The 24,293-nt window shown below is 32.9% G+C and overlaps 1 protein-coding gene across 17 annotated transcripts in view; it reads right to left on the bottom strand.

Moving 5' to 3' along the window:
* SGCZ (sarcoglycan zeta) overlaps nt 1-24,293 on the bottom strand; it is a 412,929-nt gene that overhangs the window by 40,367 nt on the left and 348,269 nt on the right. For all 17 annotated transcript variants that reach the window (XM_088163416.1, XM_088163414.1, XM_088163420.1 and 14 more), the window contains one exon: nt 14,783-14,905. In XM_088163416.1, coding sequence (XP_088019542.1) covers nt 14,783-14,905 — 123 coding nt within the window. The remainder of the gene's footprint in view (nt 1-14,782; nt 14,906-24,293) is intronic.

A 24,293-nucleotide genomic window follows, 5' to 3' on the forward strand; every position in this document is an offset into this window, starting at 1 on the left:
TATAAAATGTTTATTCCTTCTTTTGTAAAAGTCTGGTTAATATAGTTTATTTTGGGATGAATAGGAATGCAGCTTCTGGCCTTCATGTTGGTTGTGCATCTGTTCAAGACTTCCAGTTTTTTAAGTTACTTCAAGTGTCATTTTGCTAGGTACTTGTATGTAAAAATAAGATTCAACTGGATTTTTGCTATGGAGGTGTACACAACTAAAATAAAAGTAAGTTGTTTACTGAAAACATGATTGGTATGATTGCTGGCATTTCAATTTTTCCCTCAGCAGGAAAATTGACTAGTGTTAAATGATGAAGGTTTCAGATATGACACTGATGTGGCCATATATGAGGTACATTATAAGTAGGAGGTTGTAGTACAGCCTGACTAGATGCAGTTGATTACTTATAAAGTAAAGCATGTCCATTGAAATCTTCAGTGGTAAGCTGTTATTAAAAAGAAAATTCTAAAGGGAGTGATTTAGATATATTGCTAAAAGCCCTTGAATAGAACTAATTTGTGATGCATACTTTCTTTAGTAAGGCAGTCTAACTAAAGCAAAGCTTCTCCTAAGCCTTTCATTTAAATAAGAAGAACAAGTTCCCCAATAAATTAAAATTCATCTTCAGTGAGCTAAATTTTGATCAAAGTAAATTGTGACTCCAGGAAATACTTGAAAAATTGCAACAGCCAGTATTTATCTTCTTAAATAGCATCTTAACTTATTAAGTACAAACATTTGAAACATAGATTCCTAATGGTGGGCAGTTGAGCCCTCTTGTCTTGCAATGCAAATGAAATTGTCTGTTCAGTTTCTTATCCATAACATTGTTTGAAGGTTCACATCCAAAATCTATGTTTGGCTACCACTTGATTTAATTTTCTGAAAAAGTAAATCTATTTGAATAAAATCTGGACTGAGAATTGCAGTAACATAATTCAATTAATAATTGGAAATGGCTATTCTAAATGCTCCTTCTGAGATGAGAAAGCCAATAAATGTAAATGAAACTACCAAGAAGTCACATTAAATTTGAATAGTTCCTCAAAACATGAATGAAATTGAAATATATATAAGGGGTTTAGAGAACAGAGGTTTTAAAAATATAATAATTTCTGTAATATCTTTTACTTTTTCACCCTATTACGTATGGCAAACGGAGATACACATGACAATAAAAATGATGAAATACAATCATTTTCTGCTTGAATTGATCCAGTCTCCTTGAAACTTTACAACAGCTAGATATATGAACAGATTTAAAGCTTATATTGAGATTTCACAGTAAATAATTTCCAATACCCTCCCCCTCAAAATTCATCATCTTTTCATATAAATCATAATCTGGACTTCATTTTTCTTAAAATTGTGCAAATGATTTTGGGTTCATCATAGTTCATCAGATACAAAAGCTGTCCCTTTCTACATTCAAAAGATAGCATTTTAATGGGATTATTTTCATATTTAATAAGTAAAAAAAGATCATATTTTCACTTTGTTGTAGTAGATAACCCTAGATTTTGGAACTCAGACTTATGCTCTAATGAATAGTTAACGAGTTTCAAAGCAGAATTGTTGTTTCCCTGATGAAAAATGAGTGAATCAATGAATAAGAAGGCTATCAAACAGCAGCCAATAGCTTCATAACCAGGGGACTCACCTGGAATGTAAAGGAATGCTACATAAACTTGAATATCCCAAATACAAAATGGGAGAATGAGAAAAATTTTTCTCACACGGTTTCAAGTAAAAATAGCAATAATTTCCCATTTTGAAGCTTCCTGGAAAATACACCTGCACACCCACAAAACCTAGCCAGGAATGTCTATCCAATTTCATAGAATCATATAATCATTAAGGTTGGAACAGACCTCCAAGATAACCAAGCCCAGCCTTTAACATCAAAAAGCTCTAAAATAAAATATTTATGGTTATCTTTTGATAAAAGTAAAGGGTATTTTCCCTTCAGTGATACTTCATAAATAAATAGTTTGATTTTGAAAAGTTAAAAGCTCAGAGGAATTTATCAGGAATTTGTCCATTAAGTGTAGCTATCACATTAGTTGTCTAAATTAGTAACATAGATTACTTATATTTTATCTGTGGCCAAAATGGAGAAATTGGCATCTCTAGAGGTTAGTTACTAATGACAATGACTGAGACTAGAGCAACAATGCAGATAACCCAAGCACCTTGAAGCTTTAGCCTTCAACACCTGATCAGCAGTTGATTATCTGATTTTTATCTAAATTGCGAAAATCTTGTTTGGAAATCTCACTTTAACCATATCAAAAGTCATCTAAGCATTTTAACTGCTTCATAGAGTACCATATTTACCTTTTAAAGGCAAGTTCTCTGTACCATATGGAAATGTGCATTTATTTCTGTTCTCTTTGCCATTACTGTAACATACTGAAGAATTGTTATGAGTATGTGATAATTACTGCTGTATTCATACATTTTAGTAAATTGTTTGATTTATGCTAAGGAGGCCACAAAGAAGCAGGACAATTATCTAGATTTCTAAAATAGCTGTACTATAGTATTTTTTACTGTATGGGAATTAGTATGCCATGGATAAATTATAATCAGATATTTAGATGAGTGCATTTGTGCACCCTGTAGAAGTTCATCATATGCAAGCACATAGTATGTGTTTTAAATGTTTTCAAATGCTTCCAAATGCTTCTAAATACTTCTAAATAAATGCAAAAATGAAAATCTGTGACAAATCCTCACGTGTATTTTCACAATGCAAAAACAGGAATATTTGGCTGTAATACATTTTGGTGCCTATTAGACGAAAATTTAACAAAAATACTACTAACTGAAATTATTGAAAGTCTTTTTATTTTTCAGATACAAGAAATAAAATGAAGCTATAATATTAATTCCTTACAAGGTTGTTAAAAGGTTTCTATTTGATATTAACAGTAGTGATTACAACCTATTATGAATTTCTATTCCTCCTCTTTATTAGTGTTCTGGTTTTCTCTCTAAAATAAATTACATAGATGAATACAGCACATTCAAACCTGGAATTAGGTAACTCTTTATTGCAGCTTTAAATGGAAATTCTGCAGCTGTGAGTGGAAGTGTGAATGTGGAACAATAATTTTGTCACTTAATATTCTCACCTTCAAGTCTGCACAGCTATGAAGCTATGCTGTTAATTTAGCAAAAAAAATGGAAGCAGGTGTATTTCAATTCAGTTAACTGCAGGGACTGTAAACCACCAATGGCTTTGTTAACAAACACGTGCCTATTTGTTACGGGTACTAACCACAGGAAAGACAGCCTTTTCTGCAGGAAAGGACAAGATACTAAAGCATAGTGTAATATGGGAAAGTTGGCTGAAATATGCATCTTTTGCCAAAGACTCAGATGTTTTTTTCAGGCAAGAACCACAAGAGACATGCCACATACCTTGCAGATGCTGTAGGACGAGAGTTTATAGCAGTAATTTACCGCTAGATCTACCACTCCATTTTCAAGATGGGACTGAGCTGGTCACAGAGTAATTTATCATTTCCAGTCTCAATAGTTCCTTCTATATCACCAAGGAGCAGTATCCAGGACTCAGACTATGACCACAATTCAGATTACTTGGCAAATCTTGCAGCAGTCCAGCTCTGCTGTGAGTCTTGTGGCAAAACCTTCATCTAGTCTTTGCTCTTTTACTGTTTGTGAGTCAGGAGAGACTCAAAAATCACACTCTCATCACTGCTGCAGTACAACTATCATAAATTCACCTTTCATATACCTATCATAAATTCAGACTTTTAAGATTTAAGCACTTTCCATTGCCTTGCTACATACCAAGGCATGTCTAGTTAAAACTAGCAAAGCAGGCTTTACTGCTGCATGAAAATTTGGTGTGGTCAGCTATCAGAGAAACCTATTATTCACATTCTCTTAAAGTATATTATGTTCAGGCATTTTCAGAATATAAAACTAAGTCCTGGGCACCAGGAGAGTCATGCCTAGGGAACAGAATGTCATAAAATTTGACAGTCATCATTAAATTAGTAATCTTGCTCTATCATTTTTAAGTTAAAAACACAGAAAAAATACAATTCCATTGTTCAACTATCAACAAAAGCCCTTACTAGTTTCAGAGACAGGCAATAAGACAATCTTTTTTATTTTGTGTTTTCTTCAGATCAACTGTAAGAGGTATTTCTCTATATTATCCACTTAATAAACTGTCATGATGCTTACCACTCCAGCTTTCAGCTTACACTGAAGAGAATGTGACTGGGAAAACTTCTATTCTTTTATCCTTAAACCTTCCAAAGGAATATACTTCTAGATTTAATCTTCCTTGTCCTTTAGTCTCTGGCCTCTAGACATCACTGTAAGTAATATATTCTGTTTTTTTCAGCAGGATACTCCCTGTGCTTCTTTTCTTGTTTTACATTAAAATTCCCTTTAGTATCTACACTTTTTTTTACATTAATTTTTTGTCTAATTGAAATTGTTCTGAGTTACTGTTAGATTTGCTGTCAAGAAGGGGAAAAAAAAAAAGGAGTGATTTCATTAAAACTTCAAATTCAGATATTCTAATTGTTTTTTCCTTTCTTTGTAAATCTAAATATAAGCCAGGGAGGAAAGGCCAAGAATGGCAGTGACAATAAAAAAAATTGGAACTACAAAAAGCCTGAAACCAGTTCTGACAGCTAAAACATGAAACAAACTTGTTGATAGATACTCTTTCTGCACAGTATGCTTTATCTATTGCATTTTCTCTGCTCTACACTGAGAGTGTAAAAACAGATTTTAAAAGTAGTCTATCATCTGGTAATTCTGCTAGCATAAAAATACCAAAAACAATACTATTGGCTTGCTTGATATGAAAATTAATACTTTTTTAAAAGCTATATCCCTTTGATATTTAATGAGAAAAGACTTTCAGATGCAACTACCAATCACACCTCATGCTTTCAACCATAAATTGGGACAGGACATTTTCAAGTGAACCTAGCATTTGGTTACTTCCAATATCTTGCTTTGTTGAACTTGGAACCATCTGGGGTCATAACACGATATCCAAGTACTTTTAAAATTTTCCATGCTGCTGGTTTCTAGACCTCTGACCAACACAACACAATTTGCAGACAGTGATATAGATAAAGGACAGGAAAATGCCCTATTACACTGTAAGTAGTGTAACCTATATTACTTGCTGTCATTTAGATCACACTTTATGAATCAAATTGTTTTAGAATGATGATACTTAAGGGAAATGGGCTAAATGACATTTTGGCATTTATGAAGTGATAAGCTGCCTGCAAGGACTGGAAGGGATTTGTCAGTACATGATTATGCATGTGTGTCTGTGTATGTGTGTGCTCAGATCTACTCTCTAGTAGTGTTTTTCAAGCATACTCACAAAAGAAGGTTCAAATGTTTTACAAATCTTATGGCTTCAATGAAAATCAAGATATGTGCTAAAGAGCAGTTATAACAAAACTGAATTATAATGCTGTCTAAGTAGGAAGGGGTAGATAATCATATCCCACCATACCCATTACTGATATTAGTGTTGTCAGGATCAGTACAAGTGTTCTCATACATTAAACCTGTAAAATTTATGCTATTCATGTTCAGTTCAGATTAACGATGAATGTAACATATAACATCAGGAATCACGGACACATATGTTTTAGTGTGGGCTACCAGCTACAGTACAGATGAGTTTCTGAAGAGAGAACCCTTCCTCTTACTGCTTTACCTTGCTAAGCTCTTTCATTCTATCCCTTCTTGTAGCAAGGTATGCTTATTTATGCAGCTTTCTTATCTTTCCCTCACTGTACCAAATTTTAGTCAAAAGTGAAGTTGACAATAATTCCCAAAAGCAATTAACTTGGGTTCAAATCATGTACCAATCTCTGATTTTTTGGTGGTGCTGTCCATATTTCGTTCTGACCAATGTGTTGTAGCTTAAAAAAACCTCTTAAATATTATAAATAAAACTACAATGAAGAGGACTGCATCTAATATTCTTAGTAAGAACTAAGATTAGAAAGAAAAAAATGTATTGAATTTATGTTAGATGACTTGTGACTAGACATAAAAAGAAAATATCTGAACTCTTCTAAGGCTTACTCTTCTCTCTGATCATTAAGTTCAAAACCAAATCAAGACCAACAAGTTCCTCTTCGACAGATGATATAATTAACTCTGAAATAAAAATGTTGGCAATTCTACTTTCTCTATAATCAAATTATTTCCCTATTCCTCCATTCCTTCACTTAAAAGATTTGTGTATTTTTTGTTGATTAGTTGGTGTGAGGTGTTTTGTAGGGCTTTTGTTTTTTTGGTTTTTGGTTTTTTTTTTAATTAGTTGGGGGGTGGGTTTTTCTTTGCTTAGTTTGGGTGTTATTTTTGGTTTTGGATTTTTAACTGACAGATAGCATCCCTTGTTTTTCAACAGGTTGTTTCTCAGGGCCTCAAGACTGATATGAAATTCTCTTTGAGATTTTTTCTTCAAGCTAGGCAGCACCAACTTCACTCTTCCTTAGAAATAATTCTTCCGGACAACTAATCAGCCTCATATAGATTCTATCCAGTTGTTTACTGAGCAATGGCACACCAAACAGGACTAAACTCTTTGAAGATGACTTTGCCAGTGTGGAATAGGTGAGAAGATCTGCAAGGCCTACTCCTGTTTACACATTCTAGCTTCATGTCTGACTTTCTTGTTTGACATGATTCTATTGACCTCTGAACAAAATGCTTTCTAACTCTTTTTCTGGGGATACCTTTAAGTATTACTCATGATTTCTGTGAGGTTTGAAAATGGACCCCTAGAAGTCAATTTGATTTTGTTTTTCTGTTGTATTTCCCTGTAACTTTGAAGCAGGGGATTTTTTCATTTGAAATAATTTTAAGATTTCTTTTCACCTTCACATTCTCAGTTCTTCCCCACTGATCAGCAACACTTCTCACATTACTTTTTCAACACTGTGTCATTTTTACAGTCTGTATGTCTTTTGTACAATCTTGATATTTTCTCTTTTTTCCCTAATAGATGCCTGTCTCTGTAGTTAAAAGTATTTTGAAGTTAAAAGAAACAAGAGGCCGCCAGATATTCCAAAATGTTATCACTAGACCCTATGCATTAAGTGATTCCTTTTCTTTATCAAAAGCCTAATCTGTTTAATTTTTCTTTTTTTTTAATTTGGTGGTCAACATTACCACATAGGTTATTTGCCCTTTTTTCAATACTCATAATAAATAATAATTTATCTTGAATTTCAGAGCAGTGATATAGCTTTTAGATGCATCAATTTCTGCCTGGATATTGAGGTTTTTTCCTTCATTCTATTTCTGCAAAATATTTTTTACCACAGATAATTTCGTGTCTTTCATAGAATATGTGTTGATTTTTACCACTCTTACTTCTGTAATTTACATTATCTATTCTGAATTTTTAAGCCTTTCTATCTATACTTCTTAAACTTCATAACACATACATCCTTACATACTTTCTGAACCTTGAGCAATCGTTATACACAATTCAAATACAAAGTCCTATATGTATTGATGATATTTTTCTACAGCCAGAATGACGGCTTATTATGTTTGTGTCTTGGTATGCTGAATTTAATGCTGTCAGACACTGTGAAATTTAAACTTATCATTAGCCACAATGAGGATAGGAATTTAAATTCACAATGTGGGCTGAAAGCTGCAGGCCATATTTTTTTGGTTGAAATAATTTTTTTTTCTGGAGTTGCTTCCTGTGTGCGAAATTATTCCTAGCTTATACAAGTCTGCTATGAATAACATTTGAAATGCATTGCAGAGAGGGCATTATTGGAATCTATGTTTTTCACAGCTTTGCCTGCATACCTGCTTTATAAACAGGTCTAGGAAAAACAGTGAAGTCCAAGATGTCAGTGGTGGGGAGCTAACTTTTCCTCTAACTAAGGCTTTGTCTCAAACTGTGACTGCCATGGACTCAAACAGTACCTTCATGTGGGGCCTTCTGCTACTTTCCACCTAAACCTGAGTCAGTTCATGCAAGTTTATAAAGTATGATGTATGTCATAACAAATTCTCACCATGCAGTTTGTGGTTGCTAAATACATTATCTTAAAGTTGGGATAAAGGTTTGCTTAAGGTTGGATAAAAATGAAAAAGCCACTTTGTAGGGGTTTCTGATGTAATTCAGAGAAAATTAACTGCAGCTCTGACAGGTATTACATGTCTCACAATAAGAGGTACATCAGTATATTTGTAATGAAAAGTCAGAATCCTACAGTATCTCCTGAAAATGGAACCATATTTCTCTTATTCTGAAAGCTTTGCAAATCAAAATCCAAATGATTTCATCTTCTAGGGCCCAATGAGAATACTGCTCCAGGACAAAGCAAAATATTTCTGGACTGTAGTGTCACCATTATAGCATGAGTATTTGAAACCAAATACTCCTTTTTATTGAACTGAAATCCTATAGTGTTTTGCAACCTGACTCTCATCTCCAACAACAGATTTTTTTTTTTCTGATATAAATAAACCACAAGTAAGTTCTTTAAGGCAAAAAGAAAAAATAGGAATGTTCGAGCTGTTTTATGATTCACCTTTCCCTCCTGTGAATAGCTACATCTTAAAAATAGAAATCGGTCTGGCTGCTGCAATTTAAATGTGCATTTTCAAAACTACAAAGCCTGAGGCATGTGAGTGTTAGACTTAGCTCAGGTTTAACTGCTAGAATGTTACTGAAAAATCTGAACCCAATTAATACCCAGGTACTGCATCAAAACCTTCTGAATGTTTAGTGTGTGTTTTCCAAAGAAACTGCTTTGGTTTTATTTAAGAGTTAGTTTACTAATAGTGGGGCAATTTTCCACTGAGCTTTGCCTGGAATTATGTAATTCAAATGCCTCAAACTAAAACTATTTAAAATTGCATCTGTAGACTTTACACAGCCTTTCAACAGGAAGTGTAGAGTATGATTAGGAGTATGATGCCAAAACATTGGCAGTTTTTCCTAAAAGTATTAATTCTTACATTGGCCATAAATATCCAGTAGCTTAAGTTCGGTGTTAAAGGTTTAACCTGAAAATCAGATTCACTTGGTAAGTTTGAACCAGCCTCTGGATTGATTCTGCTCTGTACCAGAACAGGGAAGATGTTCTCCAATAACCTTGAGAAATTGATGGCTGCATTCTGCAAGGGACCAGCTCAGACAAGAACACAATCAGCTTTAAAAAAACTACCTATTTAATAGAATTAAATAGATTACAGCCCAGAAGGAGAGGAAAGGATGAAAATCTGTCTTCTCTTGTAACTGATGCTATAATGAAAAAAAAGGAAAAAAAAAAGTTGATTATTTAAGGAAAGTTATTCAGCAAGTATGGATTATAAGTTTGAATCCCTAGGTAGGTGATGATTTTCTTCTACCTCTATTTGAAAAGAGTGTTATTTAGCTGTTTGTTTTTGTTTGGGTTTTTTTCCTTTTCTTTTCCTTTCATCTGACTGACTATATGCTGGCTTCTTCTATGTCTCAGTCTACAGAGCAGCCCAGATGAGTATTTTTCACTGAAATGGCTGTAGAGGAATTGAACAAGTTTTCCTGCTCTTACAGAACTGTTTGCACATTTGTCTGCTATTCGGTTTATTCTTTTTTCAGAAACATTTCTTTTACTGAGACTTATTTCACTTTACATATGTTTCTGAGACCAATTCTTCCTTTCCTTCCACATATTTTTAAGTGCCAAAAATAAAAATATTTCTTTTGCCAATAAATTGCTATTACTCTTCGGTGAATGTATCCCTCCAACAATCTACACAGTCACCTGCAGGCTGGTGTACGTACACATTGCTTGGGATCTGAGCTGGCTGGAGGCATTATACCCTAACATAGAAGATATAAATATATTTAGGCAATGTCCTGGATAAGAATTTTTTAAACTTAGTTATTTATTTACTTATTCTCACCATTTGTAGCCTGCCCATAAAGCTTTCAGCTCATAGACAGGTTGGAGTCAGATATATATATGTGATTGTAATCAGCTCTGTAGTTGTATCTCCAGAGTCATGCCCTGACAGGTTGTTTTGTCAAAGTGGTTAGACTACCACAATAATATCTTTTAGTCAGAGCTCCCTTAAAGGCAAGAATAGACATTAAGTGCTTTCTTGAGACCTAAATAAACTTATCAGAAACCTTATTCATCACTGGAGTACATATTAATGTACTCATTACTCAGGAAAAACAGAAATCCTATATATGTGATGCATTTTTGTTACTGACAGATAATGATAAAATAATTTGGGTTCATTCAGTGTTCAGGATACCAAGAATTTGTTGTATCTGCTTAAAGGATTAAATTTTAGTACAACATCAAATACAGTAGTTTTACTGTGGTCAGATAATTTGGCTCCATAAGCCACCCTAAAATGATTAAGTGCATCCCTTCATCTTATGCCACTTCACTCTCCAAACTCTATCTGTCCTGAATGACAATCCACCCCCTGAACATGGCAAATACAAAATCTTCTTTCCCATTCATACTGAAATTCCTATTCACTTTCTCAATTCACTAGATATAAGCCTACTCTAATAACCACATACATCAAATAATATTTTTTTTCTACATTTCAGTACTTGTTATAAATATTTTATTTCTACTTCTCCAACCTAATTTGAAATTCACATATATTTCCTCATAATTCGTTCATATTTCCTTTTTATAGCCTTAAGCCCTATATCTATTTTATCATTTCATTTAACTACCCTGGAAGACCTTTCTATATTTCAATTACCTGCAGACTCCCAGTCCTGCAGAACAATCTTAAAATCAAAACTGAAGTATTGATGCACTCCTCTGCATATTAATTCTGATTATTATTAGAATATTATCAGAATATAAGTATGCAGAAACCTTGTGAAGTTTCCTTGACACATCAAGGCTCTCATCTTTCATCTAGTGGAGTCAAGGACTGATCAGGAGCCAGACTGAACCCACTGTAAGCATATACTTCAGTGGAGTGAAAAAGATAGTTGCAGCCCTTCACGTTTTTTCCTGACACTGTTTTGGTGTTAAAGTAGTTTTGACCTATATACATCTTGCTATTAATCTGAGAAAGTTACCAAAGCATGTATTCTACTGTCCTTTTCCAACTTTCATTTTTCTACATGACTGTGCTATTTGACAAAGAAGGGTCTTAGGAAGTCATAATTACCACCACATTTTTTATGCCTCTTTTTTTTCTCCTAATACTGCTAGCAACAATGTCCAAACCTTTGTACAACTGCAATTCCCCCAGTGAGAATTATTTTTATGTTTGAAATATGGGGAAAAAATGATCTTCAACCAATTATATCAAGTAATACAATACAGATGTGGAACTTCATGTATCTGACAAATTTGTGTTTCCAAAAATTATGAAGTGGTTGAACTTTACAGAACTAAAATCTTGGTAAAACTATAACTGACAAGTTTCTAAGTAGCTCCTTATTTCTTTTTAGAGAAAAAGTATTACTGTTGACATGTTAATTATCATAAGAAAAAAATTCAGTTCTATCCAGAAAGGGATTCGGATCCTGTGCTAAAAAAGACTATACCACCCAGATATGAAGCAGTAAGAAAGAAAATAATCTAGCAATAAAGAAAGTAGTAGAAAACAAGAATAATTAGATTTCCTTAAAGGTAAGTAATATTTTCCAAACAATTTAGACTGGGTTATTTAGAAAAAATTATATAGCTGATTTCCTACATCAAGAAAACATAATTGGATTTGACTGCAGAACAGCAATGGCTCCTGATTGACAACCTATCTCATTTAATTTGCAAATCCATTTTTGCTTTGCCTTTTGAAAGCATGATTAATAAATATAAAAAGCCATACATGCAAGTATAACTTATATAGAAGCTATGTAAACCTGGAACAAAACAAATTATACTATGGTTTTTATGGGTCTTGGAAGAAGGGTCAGAGATAAAATCACATTTAAATAAAGAACACTATAGTAAAGTGAAGGAATTTTATGGATCAAAGGAACATGTAGGAAACAACATGAGAGCTAAAAACCTGTCCCTTCTCCTTTGAAATCATAGAGTTTGCTTTTCAAAAAGCAAACTGTAGAATTTGGGTAGAAAAGTATAAGTTGAAGGAAAAAAGGAGAATTTCTGATAATGCGCATTTAGCCTTAACCAAGAAAGCCACCTCAGAAGACCAAGGAGAACAAACCTCATTTACATTGTCAAAAAAAAAGTAGGTGCAGTTTGACTAAAACTAGGGGAGTTCCAGGTTCCTTCATCCTTCTTATACAGCTGCTAACTATGAGTTTGCTTTAAGAAAAAAAGAAAAAACCTCCAAACTATACTAACAGAGCCATCCAGTGAAGATTTTTATATAACTTTATTTCACGGCATTGTCTCAGAAAAATGTGCACTGACCTAAGGGATTCTTAATCTTCCTCAAAAGTGCTCTGGCAGGATAAAACTGCTCATGATATGTGCTTGAACTCTCATGAACAAGGTTGACCAGTGCAGTTCTGCGACAAGAGTATCTTACAGAGATCACATTCCAGTTAAAAGAAAAATAAAATAAAAGCAAAGGGAAGAAAATTTTGAATTAATATTTAAACAAGAGCTGTAAAAATCAAACAGATACTAGAACAACAGTGTGAATATAAAAGATGGAGAAAAGTTTAACCATGTGAAGAAAGGAATCCTTGAGCCCACCAGAAAATAAGCTTTTTGTTACTACTTCTTTCCTCAGTTCTTTAACAATATGCTCACTTCATCAAGCCCTTCTCTTTCCTCCCCCCACACATCTATGACATGTTAAACTTGGTGGCAGGAGGCATCTCTATGCAAAAGGACAATAGACAGCTGCAATTCTAACAGCTCTCTCTAACAGCACAAAATTTGAATCTTTTTTTTCCTTTCATTGAGTAATAAAGCAGAAAAGAGCTAATGCAATTAAAAGAAAAACTAAAAATGTAAGGAAGAATAAGGAGTTTAAACTAAAGCAGCAAATTGCCTAATTTTAAAGTGAGAGACTTAATATACAAATATATAACTGCGATATCTCTAAACCAAAAAGTACTACTTCTGATTCTATATTTTTCTTATCTGGGAAATTAATTGATATCTGGATTACTACCCTCTTTCTACTATACCTTTCTTCCCGGAATAGGCTGCCTATATAAAAAATTACAAATAAAAATGTTACAAAAAGTAATCAGTGAGAAGCTGTCAACTTAATCTTTGAAGTTTTTATTAATCAAGAATTTCTTAGACTGACTTATGATGGATTGCTTTTAAAAGCTGAGCATTAAAAAACATTATTCTGAGTGGAGGAAAAATAATATACAAAAAATCCCACATTGCTGTAGTAGTTTACAAATGCCCATGGGCATACTTTGAAAATTAATTACCAAAATAAATAATTTATTGGACACATTCCCAGTGAAGTGTTTCCAAAGAGACACTATTGATTGCTACAGAAGAAAAGAAAATAATTTCATTGTAGTACCACCCTTAAATAAATACATGTGAGAGCTTTATCTCCAAATAAGCACATCTTATATTCCCTTTTTTATATTCAACTTCTGTTTTATTTCTTCTTCCATAATTCCTTTCCTATATTCAGCCCAAGGCACCATGGTAATAAAAAACACAAGCTTGAGGAAAATAAACTAAAGAAAAAAAGTCCTGCTTGATGTTTGACATTATGATTTCCTGCCAGGTTTCATCAGTCATATCATGCCATGTGGAGTAATACAGTCTGATTGATGCTGCTCACAGGGACTCATCACCTTTCATGTGTTTGCTGAAGAATTTAAAGGTATCACACAATCTTTGGATAAAATTAATTCTTATGATGCCAAATGTTTGATTAAAAAATAATGATCATGACATCTAAAATTTATGAATGCATTTCTCAGTGGCGGGAATCTAACTCTTAGCACCATTTGTAAGATATTTTATTTTTTAACTTGTGATAGATGCTTTGAAATCTCCTGTGTCAATTGCACATTTAAGATTAGTTTTCTCAGTCTGTAGTATTATGACCAAGTTTGAGTTTTAGCAGGATCCAGCGTGATTCTCATTTTCCACGTTATGCATAACGGGGCCCTGCTGTCCTGGGGATGGCTGAGCACCTCACTGCCCATGGAAAGCAGTGAATCAATTCCTTGTTTTGCTTTGCCTGTGTGTGCGACTTGTGCTTTACCTAATGAACTGTCTTTATCTCAACCCATGCGGTTTCTTTAATTTTCATTTTTCCAATTGTCTCCCCCATCTGCACTGGTGGTGGACTGAGTGAGTGGATGTGTAAGGCTTAGTTGCTGGCTGTGGTGAAACCATAACAACAACCTTTCTTTCATTATAAACTAATACAGCCAAATCAAGGCAAGGTTTTTCAACTGAGCCTCATGAGATCTTAATTCATATGGAAGTTAGACTTGATATTTTATATATAGAAAAAACAAAGGTCCCCATATAGAATATTTTTTTATCACTACCAAGGAGCATTACCGAAACAAATGGCAAACACACCACAAAACAATGCTTAATGGTAACCTATAAAAGCCAAGACACAGTGGTGATTTGTACCATAGTTGATCCTGTAGAGTTTAAATTCAAATCTACCTTTAGAGGAATTTATATTTAAATTACGCAGTATCTTTTTGTTGAACAATCACTGATAATGAGAAGACATTTTCTTCTCCAATGGATTACAATTTTGTAGAAGATTGATAGTTTAATTACTACTAGAGGTATTAAAAATATATGTTTACATCCATTTAGAGTATTTATTATTACCATACCTGTTACTTTCAGTCTGTCTGCTCCAATGACTATCTCATCTTCATCTGCAGAAAACAATACTTTTCCACCGTCACTTGCTCTCACTTCAAACCTCTTACACTGAGCCTCCACAGCATCAGCTCCTGAAATCAAGGAAGTGATCATTGCATCTAAGGTATTTTGTAAGAAGTAATCATTGGCATAAATGGAATATCCAAAACATATCGAATACATGATGCTTTACTAAGATATTTGGCTTTCTGTAAGCCTGGTAGATAAATTATAAAAAACTGTTAAAATACTTTACAGAAATAACTATGAAAAACATCTATTTTAGCATTATGTGGAAATCAACACTAAAATTTAGAATGTACTTAAATACTGAGATCTTGAAATGCCGATTCAGACAGAGCTTTCTGGGGTTTGTTCAGTTTAAATTGCAGTTTCTTGCCAATGAGAAAATAAAGATAACACATGACCCTATTCCATCAAGACATACAAATCAACACAGCAGAAAAGGATATTTTTCATTCAGTTCTACTGTAAATTTAGACAACAGAATAACAAAAAACCCACAACAAAACAGCAAAACAAACAAAAAACCCCATGAAGTAAGATATCAAAATTTATGTCATATTTTATGAAACACTATTCCCAAATGTCTCAAAGTTCAAAAACCCTAAAATAATTCTGAAATTGGACAGATATATGGAATTGATCTAACTTCAATGAAGAAAGTTTGCAGGTGTTGAGACTTTTAAATTTACTATACTTTTCAATTTACAGGTCTGATACTTACTCTGCAGTGTTCTGTGTACTAAATTGTTTCTGAAAATGTTAATTTATTAATAAATGAAAGCAAACATCACTTCTGAAAATGGTGTTGAAATGCCAACTGCATATGGCACAACAAGATATATGGAAAGATACATTATTTCAGGGAATAATCCTCTGAAATTTTCTCTATGATCCCTAATTAGACTTATAATGCATTCCTGGAATAAATCTATATGCATAAAAATTATGTAGAGGACATTATGGACAAAGAAAATTATATATATTATTTCAATTTAATAATCTGGTTTAAAAGTTTGTAAAAAACTCCTGCCTCCATAATATGTAAGTCTTTAGTTTAATATGCAAATGCATAGTATCAAAATATGTAATAAGGACTATAAAAACTGTGATAATGAATTTTGGTCAAGGAATTGCCTTAGCAGCTCATAATTTGCAGAATCAGCTATGTCGTCAAAACAATTCCTCTTACTTTCAGATGAACTTATGTTTGTACTGTAAAAAATTCTGGCTATTTTTGATTCACAAAAAAAAAGAAAAAAGGAATTATCGAAAAAATTGTGATGATGCTCTTTGTTGAATTTTCATATATTTATTCTGTCAACGTGTAAAATGGTATTTTATACCCCTTCCCCCCACTGAAGTTTTTTTAATATGTTTTAATTTAGGTTGTTGGCTTTGTTTTGAAAAAATACAAAATCTTTGTAAAAATAGACGGGGCAGATTTCATATTTCAGACTTTGGGGATCCCCTTGTCCTGCAACCATACTTATGGTTCAGGAAACCAAAGGATAATTACAAATAACTTAATACTAAATAGTTTCATCTTTTTTTAAGAGTTGATTATAGCTTAGCCACCTAAAAGTGAGTGTCATTACAAGTACTGTGATGTTACTAATTTACACCCATCAAAGTTTAGCTCTGTAAGGAAAAGAAATTAACAGAAAATGTGTCAGAAATCAAAAAGAGAAAAGACCTGCCACATTCTTACTCATTATATATCAGTGCAAGTGACAGCCCATGTTTCAATAGCAGCTTTTTAAAACTTGTGATTTATTTAGGATAATATAGGATTTAATGAAAAATTACTTAAATAACAATGATCTGGAATTTTGACTAAGGAATGCATATATTTCAGATGTTATTTGTGCTGCTTCAGAATAATCACATTGTATAAAATACACCTAGAATTCAGGTAGTCCAAAATATCATTACAGGAAGTAAATAAATTTTAATGCTAAAATAAATGGGCTTTTACTTCATGTCTCACTGAGGGCTTAATAGTGTATTACTTGGTATTACTTATTGCTGAAATGGTAGTTAGTGTGTTCAAGGCACTTGAGAGATTACTAAAAAACATAATACATGCTAAATCTTTTTGACATAGAACCAGGTGTGAATGTTATAAAACAAGTTTCGAAAAGTTAAACTGCCTACGGAGTAATCAGTGCTATCAAAATGGAATTCTGTTTCATTACATTTTCATTTCCCAGTTGAAATAGGAGCAAGCAGTTGCATTTGCAATGTATTAGGGTATTATCTTCTTAGCTGTAAAGCAAATTGCTGTGTTCCAAAAACACTTTACAAACATACACATTTCATAAAATGTCTGAATCTTTAATAGTATTACTAATAAAAAGGATGCATCAAGTCTTAGAATATTATGTATGAACAATGGAAATATTTTGAAATTCTAATCTCAAACTTGTAGAGCCATCACTATTTTCAGCAAACCATATCTGCTTGAATAATGCATACTTCAGTCCAGAGAACCATGTATGAAAATCTATCTTCTAAATTCTTTTTGGAGAGGTAATTTCTATCAAACACATGGCTACCTGACAAGCTGTTTAGCTTTGCTACTTCTTGCTGTATTCTACTTCATACTAGACATGGAGTTGCCTCCATAACAGCTTTGATCAGCTTCAAGAGATGTCTATGACAAACTCTTTTCTCATCTTGTGTTCAGGAAAACTATTTACTTGTAAATTCAGTTGTATAATTCTCAATTAAATCATTGCATTTCTGTGAAATTCCTTTCATTTAAAGTATATAGAGGAAAAATATACATATCTTATTCATATATACATGGTATGTAATGATGGTTTATAACACATGCTTGGTGCACAGCAGTTGTATAATTGAAACTATAATGAAACTAACTACGTTTAAAATGGTACAAAGCCTAAAATGGTTAATTTTAACTGTAGTAAAGATGCATTAAATGAAAATGTTGGGCAGTACACGCAGTAAAAATACAGAAAATTATGGTTCTGTAGTCCAGATTAACAGTAATAGAGATTAAATTTCAAGATAAAAACTATCTGTTTTGCATATGCAGAGAGTTTGACTTACTAATTAAGCAATGTAATAATAACAACAAAATGAAGAATGCAATTTCCAACATTTTGCATTTTAAAGTCAATGATTGCTTACAGTACTTCATTATTATTCAGAAATATTAATTAGAATCACTATTTGCTGTGATAATAAATAGTTACAAGAACTCTTCAGTCTTACAAGGTTTAGATATGATTACAAACACTAGCAGTTGTGTCTGATTTCTCAATCATCTTCCATGTCCACCCGGCAAACAACAAATTCAGACACAGAAAAAAATTAAAAAATTAACAACCTTAGATTAAATATAGGGATTAGAATTCAAATGGAATTGCCACAAATTACCTTGTAAATAGGAAACATAATAAAGTCCAATATACTTTGTTGGGAAGGATAAAGATTTGACAGGAAGGTCTCACAGATATGTATGTATAACAAAGAAATCTTTGAGTGTAGAATTTGAAAAAGGAATAAAACAAATAGTAAGTCTTGATATAAAAAAAAGAACTACTGAGCCAATTTTACTGTGTAACTAAAAGGCAAGTAAGTCAGAAAGAACGTTTTATGACTTAGAGCAAAGAATAAATCCACCTCAAACAACAAATGTTTTTACCAAGCAAAAAGATTTTCACAGGCAAACAAGAAAGCCAATGTTACAACTAGAGAAAAAAATCTCAACATTTTCCACTGCAAAAAAACTGAAAAACAACGTCGATCTTAAACTGTAACATACTGACCTTCTGTAATTGGAAAATAGTAACATAATATAGTAATGCTAGTATAGGCTAGTTAGTATAGTAATGTTAGGATAGGCTATAAGTAATAGTAAAAGTATTAATTGGTTGTCATGTATCAAGATGCTCTGTAATGAAAAGTATATAATGCATTTTAACCAGAACTAAAGAAGATTCAAACGAACCCACAGCTGTAGCTAAAAAAGCTGTGGGCTGGGCTCTTGTCACCCACAACCCGTGAATTACTGTATCATTTGAATACGATAAACAGCATTCTAAAGAGACACCTGGAGCCCCACATCCCTCATTTTTGGCTCTTACAATACTTTCTTCTGGTTCTTCAATAAAAATGGGTTATTTAAACATTTATTAAATGCAGAGGTTTATGCAGGGTCTGGATGACAGAGTTACTTTCATGAGAATGTGTTGATGCTTCTGAGATTGGAGATTAAAGACATAAAGCATTTTTAATAAAGATTCAACACTCATCTGGGTATAAGATCAATTTTTGAGAAGAATATACCTAGATATTTTTTTTTAATATTCATAGGAATGTTAAACAATAGGGTATTTTGGCCAGCAGAGATCTTAAAATTTTTCATTGAATGCAAGAGCAATTGTGCTAATGAAGAGAGAGGTTGATCTTCAAGGTTTCCTACTTTGAATGATTATCTACTCAGACAAGGGAAGCTGGAGCAAATGCTAGATGAGAAAAAACAAAGCACACATTTGTTACCTTTTTGAAAGTGAACAATAACAGCTGTCAACATACATTATTAGCATAGGAATAAGCCACACATTATTGTAAGAGGAAACTCAGTAGAACCATCTGGATCAGTCAGGACACTTCATCATGACCTACAGACCTAGTAATATCCGTGAAAGGTTAGTGGCATTACAGGTTTAGGACTTTGTCAAATGAAATCCGACAGAAAAGTTCTGCCTGCCTACTTCTAGGAATTTTGTAGAATCATAGAATCATTATAGTTGTAAAAGATCTCTAAGATCATCAAGTCCAACAGTAACCTGGCACTGTCAAGTCCACCATTGATATAGTATATCAGTTTCACTGAAATACAAATCTGAAATATTGTCTGTCACCTCTGCAATAGATAGAATACAGCCTTCCTGCAGTTCTGTCTTCCTGGTGCATCTTGACAGTGGAACCCCAGCTATGAAAATAAAATGTGGAAGTGGCATGAAAGCTGCAGCAGACAACACTCTCCATCCTACTTCTATATGAGGCCACAGCAGCTCCAGAGCAATTCTGTGCTTTCCTGCCTACTATCCCTAGCATATGGTAATTTCCATAACACTCAGAAATTGCATGGCTGAACAGACCTTTGGTCTGATCAGGTACAGCTGTTCATAATTTCATCATCTATGAGCAATACACATGGCTGAATGAAAGTAAAATGTGATTTTTTGCTTCTTGAAGGTTGTTTTGAGCTTTAAGTTAATTTATTTTGCTTCTGTAATGGCTAAAAGGATGTGCATTGTCTGTAATTTTAGCTATAATATCTTAATAGATTATGTGAGTCCTCAGATAAGAAAGCCAAGCAAGACACAGGAAGATGTCAGGCACCAAAATTTAGGTGTAGGACTTCACACTGTATGTTTAGCTCTACTTATGATCCCATTAAGTTTAATTTACTCAAAACATGATCTAGATTCTTGAACTGAGGCTTGTAGCAAGTAAAATTACTTTTGTATCAGACTGCTTTTTCTCATAATATTATAGATGTGTTATAAACATATAAAAATATAATAAACATATATTAATAATAAATTAATATACATAGTTTATGTAAATGGATAAATTTTAAATTAGATTGTTGCATAAATTATTTAAAATATAAAATAAATAGTAGTTTAAGCTATAAATAAATACATAATATTTTTGTTACCAGATCTATTACATTATCATTCCTACATGTTTTTCTTCATTGTCCAGGAATCTTTCTTTGTGACATCAATAAATAGCCACAATATGTTACCTTCTTTTTATAGCAGCATTTATCAACTTAGCTTTCATTGACAAGCTCAAAAGTCCAGCTCATGCAACAGCATTATTTATAACTCTAACATATTTTGTGTACTACAAAATGTAAATGGGAGTAGAAACCTTATCAGTTTTTCTTAGTTATGATGAATGCAACCTGAATATTACTAAATCCTAAGAGAATTTTCCAAGTTTTCAGTCTTATCCTTAACCCTGTAATTTTTAGCTTTCTGTGATGTGATTAATTTTTACAACATAAATAATTTACAAAACTGAACCTTTTGGAAGCTGAGGCTTGCTGAAGCAGTCTGGGCACTACATTTCCAAACAAAATTAGTGGGAATATTTCCATTCTTTCTGTTAGCTAAGGTGGGCTGTAAGGTTATAATTATGCTGTTTGGTCACTACATTTTATGAAAATATTGAGTTGTTTCTAAGTAGCTGCACATTCCACTTGAGAGAGAGTTAAAAATAGGCAAAATAATTCATATTGAGATACCTGACTACCTGCTGTACTTGATGAACACCACATTCAAATTAAATGGCAAAAGCATACAGAATAGTAAGGGAAGTTATGAAATGTCTTCATTAGATAGATGAAACTCAAAGACAAAACAAGACTGTTTAATTTCTCCTTGGGGAATATAACATCTTGCAGATCATAAGGTCAATCATTCCTTGCTAAACCTGTTACTGTTTATCATTATATATTTCCTTTAGGTCGGACTTCTAGCCACACTTCTCTGTTGAATGCTCTGTCAATTTACCAGAATTTCTACTGAAAATTCTCTGATATATAAATCTCTACATCTCTAGTTTATTCTTTTCTTAAAAACAAATCCAATGTTTGACTTATTTGCATCTTTGGAGGCCTAATCTCTCATCTGCATGGTGTGTAAATTACTGCTAATAGTGCAAGGACCTTTATGCATCCTGCTTTATCACTCTGAGGTAACTGGACTGAAAATAAAACTGGATGAAATGAAATACATTCATGTAACCCAAAGGTTCCTTATCGTTCCTCTTACTCATTTATCCTATGACATTTTAAAATAATTGTTATGGATCTTTTTTTAGTGAAGATTTAAAAAGAAAAGCATTTCAGTTTTGTCTTTCTTACTGGTAATACTCTCTGTAAGCGTTAGGCACTAATTGTGAGACTTTTTTCTACCCTGCAGGCATTTTGAACATTTTTTGGTGTTTTATTAATATAAATTAGAAGCTATCAAATATTTTTGCTCATATTCACAGAATCACAAAATCATTCAGGTTGGAAAGACCTCCAAAATCATGGAATCCAACCTTTGACCAATCTCCACCTTATCAATATATTCTCTATGTACCTTTGTTATTAAGAGGTTAGCTTTGCAGCTTCCTTTTTTTTTCCCCTGACTTTATTAAGAAGATACAAATTGTTCCTCCAGATGCTTTTGGCAGTTTTCCATAGACTATAGATAAAAATCTGTTGTGATTCAAAAATACTGTATAATATTACTCACAATGTAGTGAATTAGACCATTATATTTTTTCTGAATGCAAATCAAACTTCGAGATAAACAATTGAATTAATTACACTTTGAGAGAGAAGACCTAAACAAAGGACAGAAGCTACCAGAGTACTTAGAAACTTCCTTGAAAAAGAAATTATAAAAACCCCCTATTTTACATTTTTATAATATTAATTAAGGAGGACTAAAAAAGTCTAATTTTTACAAACTATTTCTCCGATTATCTGCTTTAGCTAAAGAGTACAAATATCCTGAAGCTATCTATGCAAAAGGTCTTAGCATTTAATCTAATCACACTTTATCTGAGAAAGATTTAATGAAAGAATGTAGAAAATACTAAAAGATAAATGACTCATCCACAAAAAGTACCACTGGGTAGTAAAACAAGAGAAATAAATATAGCCTGATGACCAGAAAATGATAATTTTAAACCCTTTGCTACTTGGCAGATCAGTGAAATGCATTTGCAGATTTCTGAGCAACTAGCATCCACTATGATGATGGCACAAGCCAATGAGGGCTTAACCCAGCTTTCAGGATTTCTGCATTATCCATTTAGGAAATTACTTGTCTCCTTGCCCTTGACAGTGGGACAACGGCCAGAAAGCTGCAGAAACAGGATAAAAGCATATTTGGTCTCTTAGCTTCTGGAAGTGTCTCTTTTTATTAATGTTCTCAGCGGAGTTCATTGTTGACTTCTAACACATAAGATGCAATTCAATTCACCGATAAAGACATCCACCTCAGCCAGTTACCCTGCTGACACTGAAATTCTGTCTCTTTGTGATTTGAACCACTGCCAGATTGTCTACCTTTGAAATACTCTACTTATGGAGTACTTCACTGATGGGAAGTCTGAAGTGTGCTTAAAAGAGTGTATGATTCTGTATTTGGAAAGAAATATAACCTAGATGCAGATGGATGTGCAAATTCAGAGACAAGACCTACCTGCAGCATAGGTAGAATTTTTGTCTGGACTAGCTGAAAGTTTTCACATCAGAAATATGGCAAGCCAACCAGAACCTCTCAACTAGAGAAAAAGAAATGTGCTAAATTAGCCCCAGGCTTCATCTTCTGCACCAGAAACAAAATGGGTAGAAATCTTTAAGTGTGTGAAAACTTTGAGGTAACAAGTCCAGATGCCTTGGCAATATGTATGATAAAAGAGCAACAAAACAACTTCTGCAACCAAAGTATCTGTGCAGAATAGCAAAAAAGCAAAATCATGAAGTTTTGGAACCATAATTTGTAATGTTTGGAACCCTAACTTATTTTAAAGGTAAGGTAGTCCTTAATTTTGATTTGGAAAAAACCCACTCTGTATTATTTTGATCTCTAACTTGTGTTAGCGATTCAGTGAATGTTAACTATTCCCAGTGACTAATTCATTTCAGATTTATGGAATGCTTTTCTTCACAGGAAGAAATCTAGTCAAATTTAAAAATATTGAGCTAATCATTAATTCAATGCCATCTGTTCATAATTCAGTTACAACTACAGTATTTATCACTCTAAGAATAGCCTAAGGAAAAAGAAGTTATTTTCAGAGATATATTTATGCATTAAAGAAATTTTTAAAATCTGTCACAAATATACCTTTAACTATGCTGTACATGCTTGAGACAAATTACATCAAGACAGCTCTGCCCACCAACAAATGGCACAATTAAACATGTCTAGTATTGGCATAATATGGAACTTGAAACCTAATCCTGTTCTAAATGGAGGTAAAAAAAAGGCAAAGAAATAATTTCATTTATAAATAAGCATAAAAAAGCAGCAGTGTTTTAGCTTCTAGCTGTGGTTATTAATTGCTATTTTTCCAATGTATTTTTAAAGTATATTTACACTGTTACATTGTACTTGGTTTTGGAACTATATTTTTTATAGGACTTGGAGCAGTGCAATAAATAGAAATTAAACTTCAATGTTGATTTTTTTAGAAAACAATATTAACTGCAACATAACACTGAGATGAAATTTCTGATAATCTGAAAATATATGGGAGCAAATTCCGTAAAACTAAAATATTTTCATTACTTATTTTTTTAATACTCGTCAACTAATTGATATGAACCAGAACTTGCTATCTAAGAAATTCACAATCTCATATGGACAAATAATTTTCATGAGCAAACACAAATGTTTCCAA

This window comes from Sturnus vulgaris, chromosome 4, assembly GCF_052056855.1.
Source record: "Sturnus vulgaris isolate bStuVul1 chromosome 4, bStuVul1.hap1, whole genome shotgun sequence".
NCBI lineage: Eukaryota > Metazoa > Chordata > Aves > Passeriformes > Sturnidae > Sturnus > Sturnus vulgaris.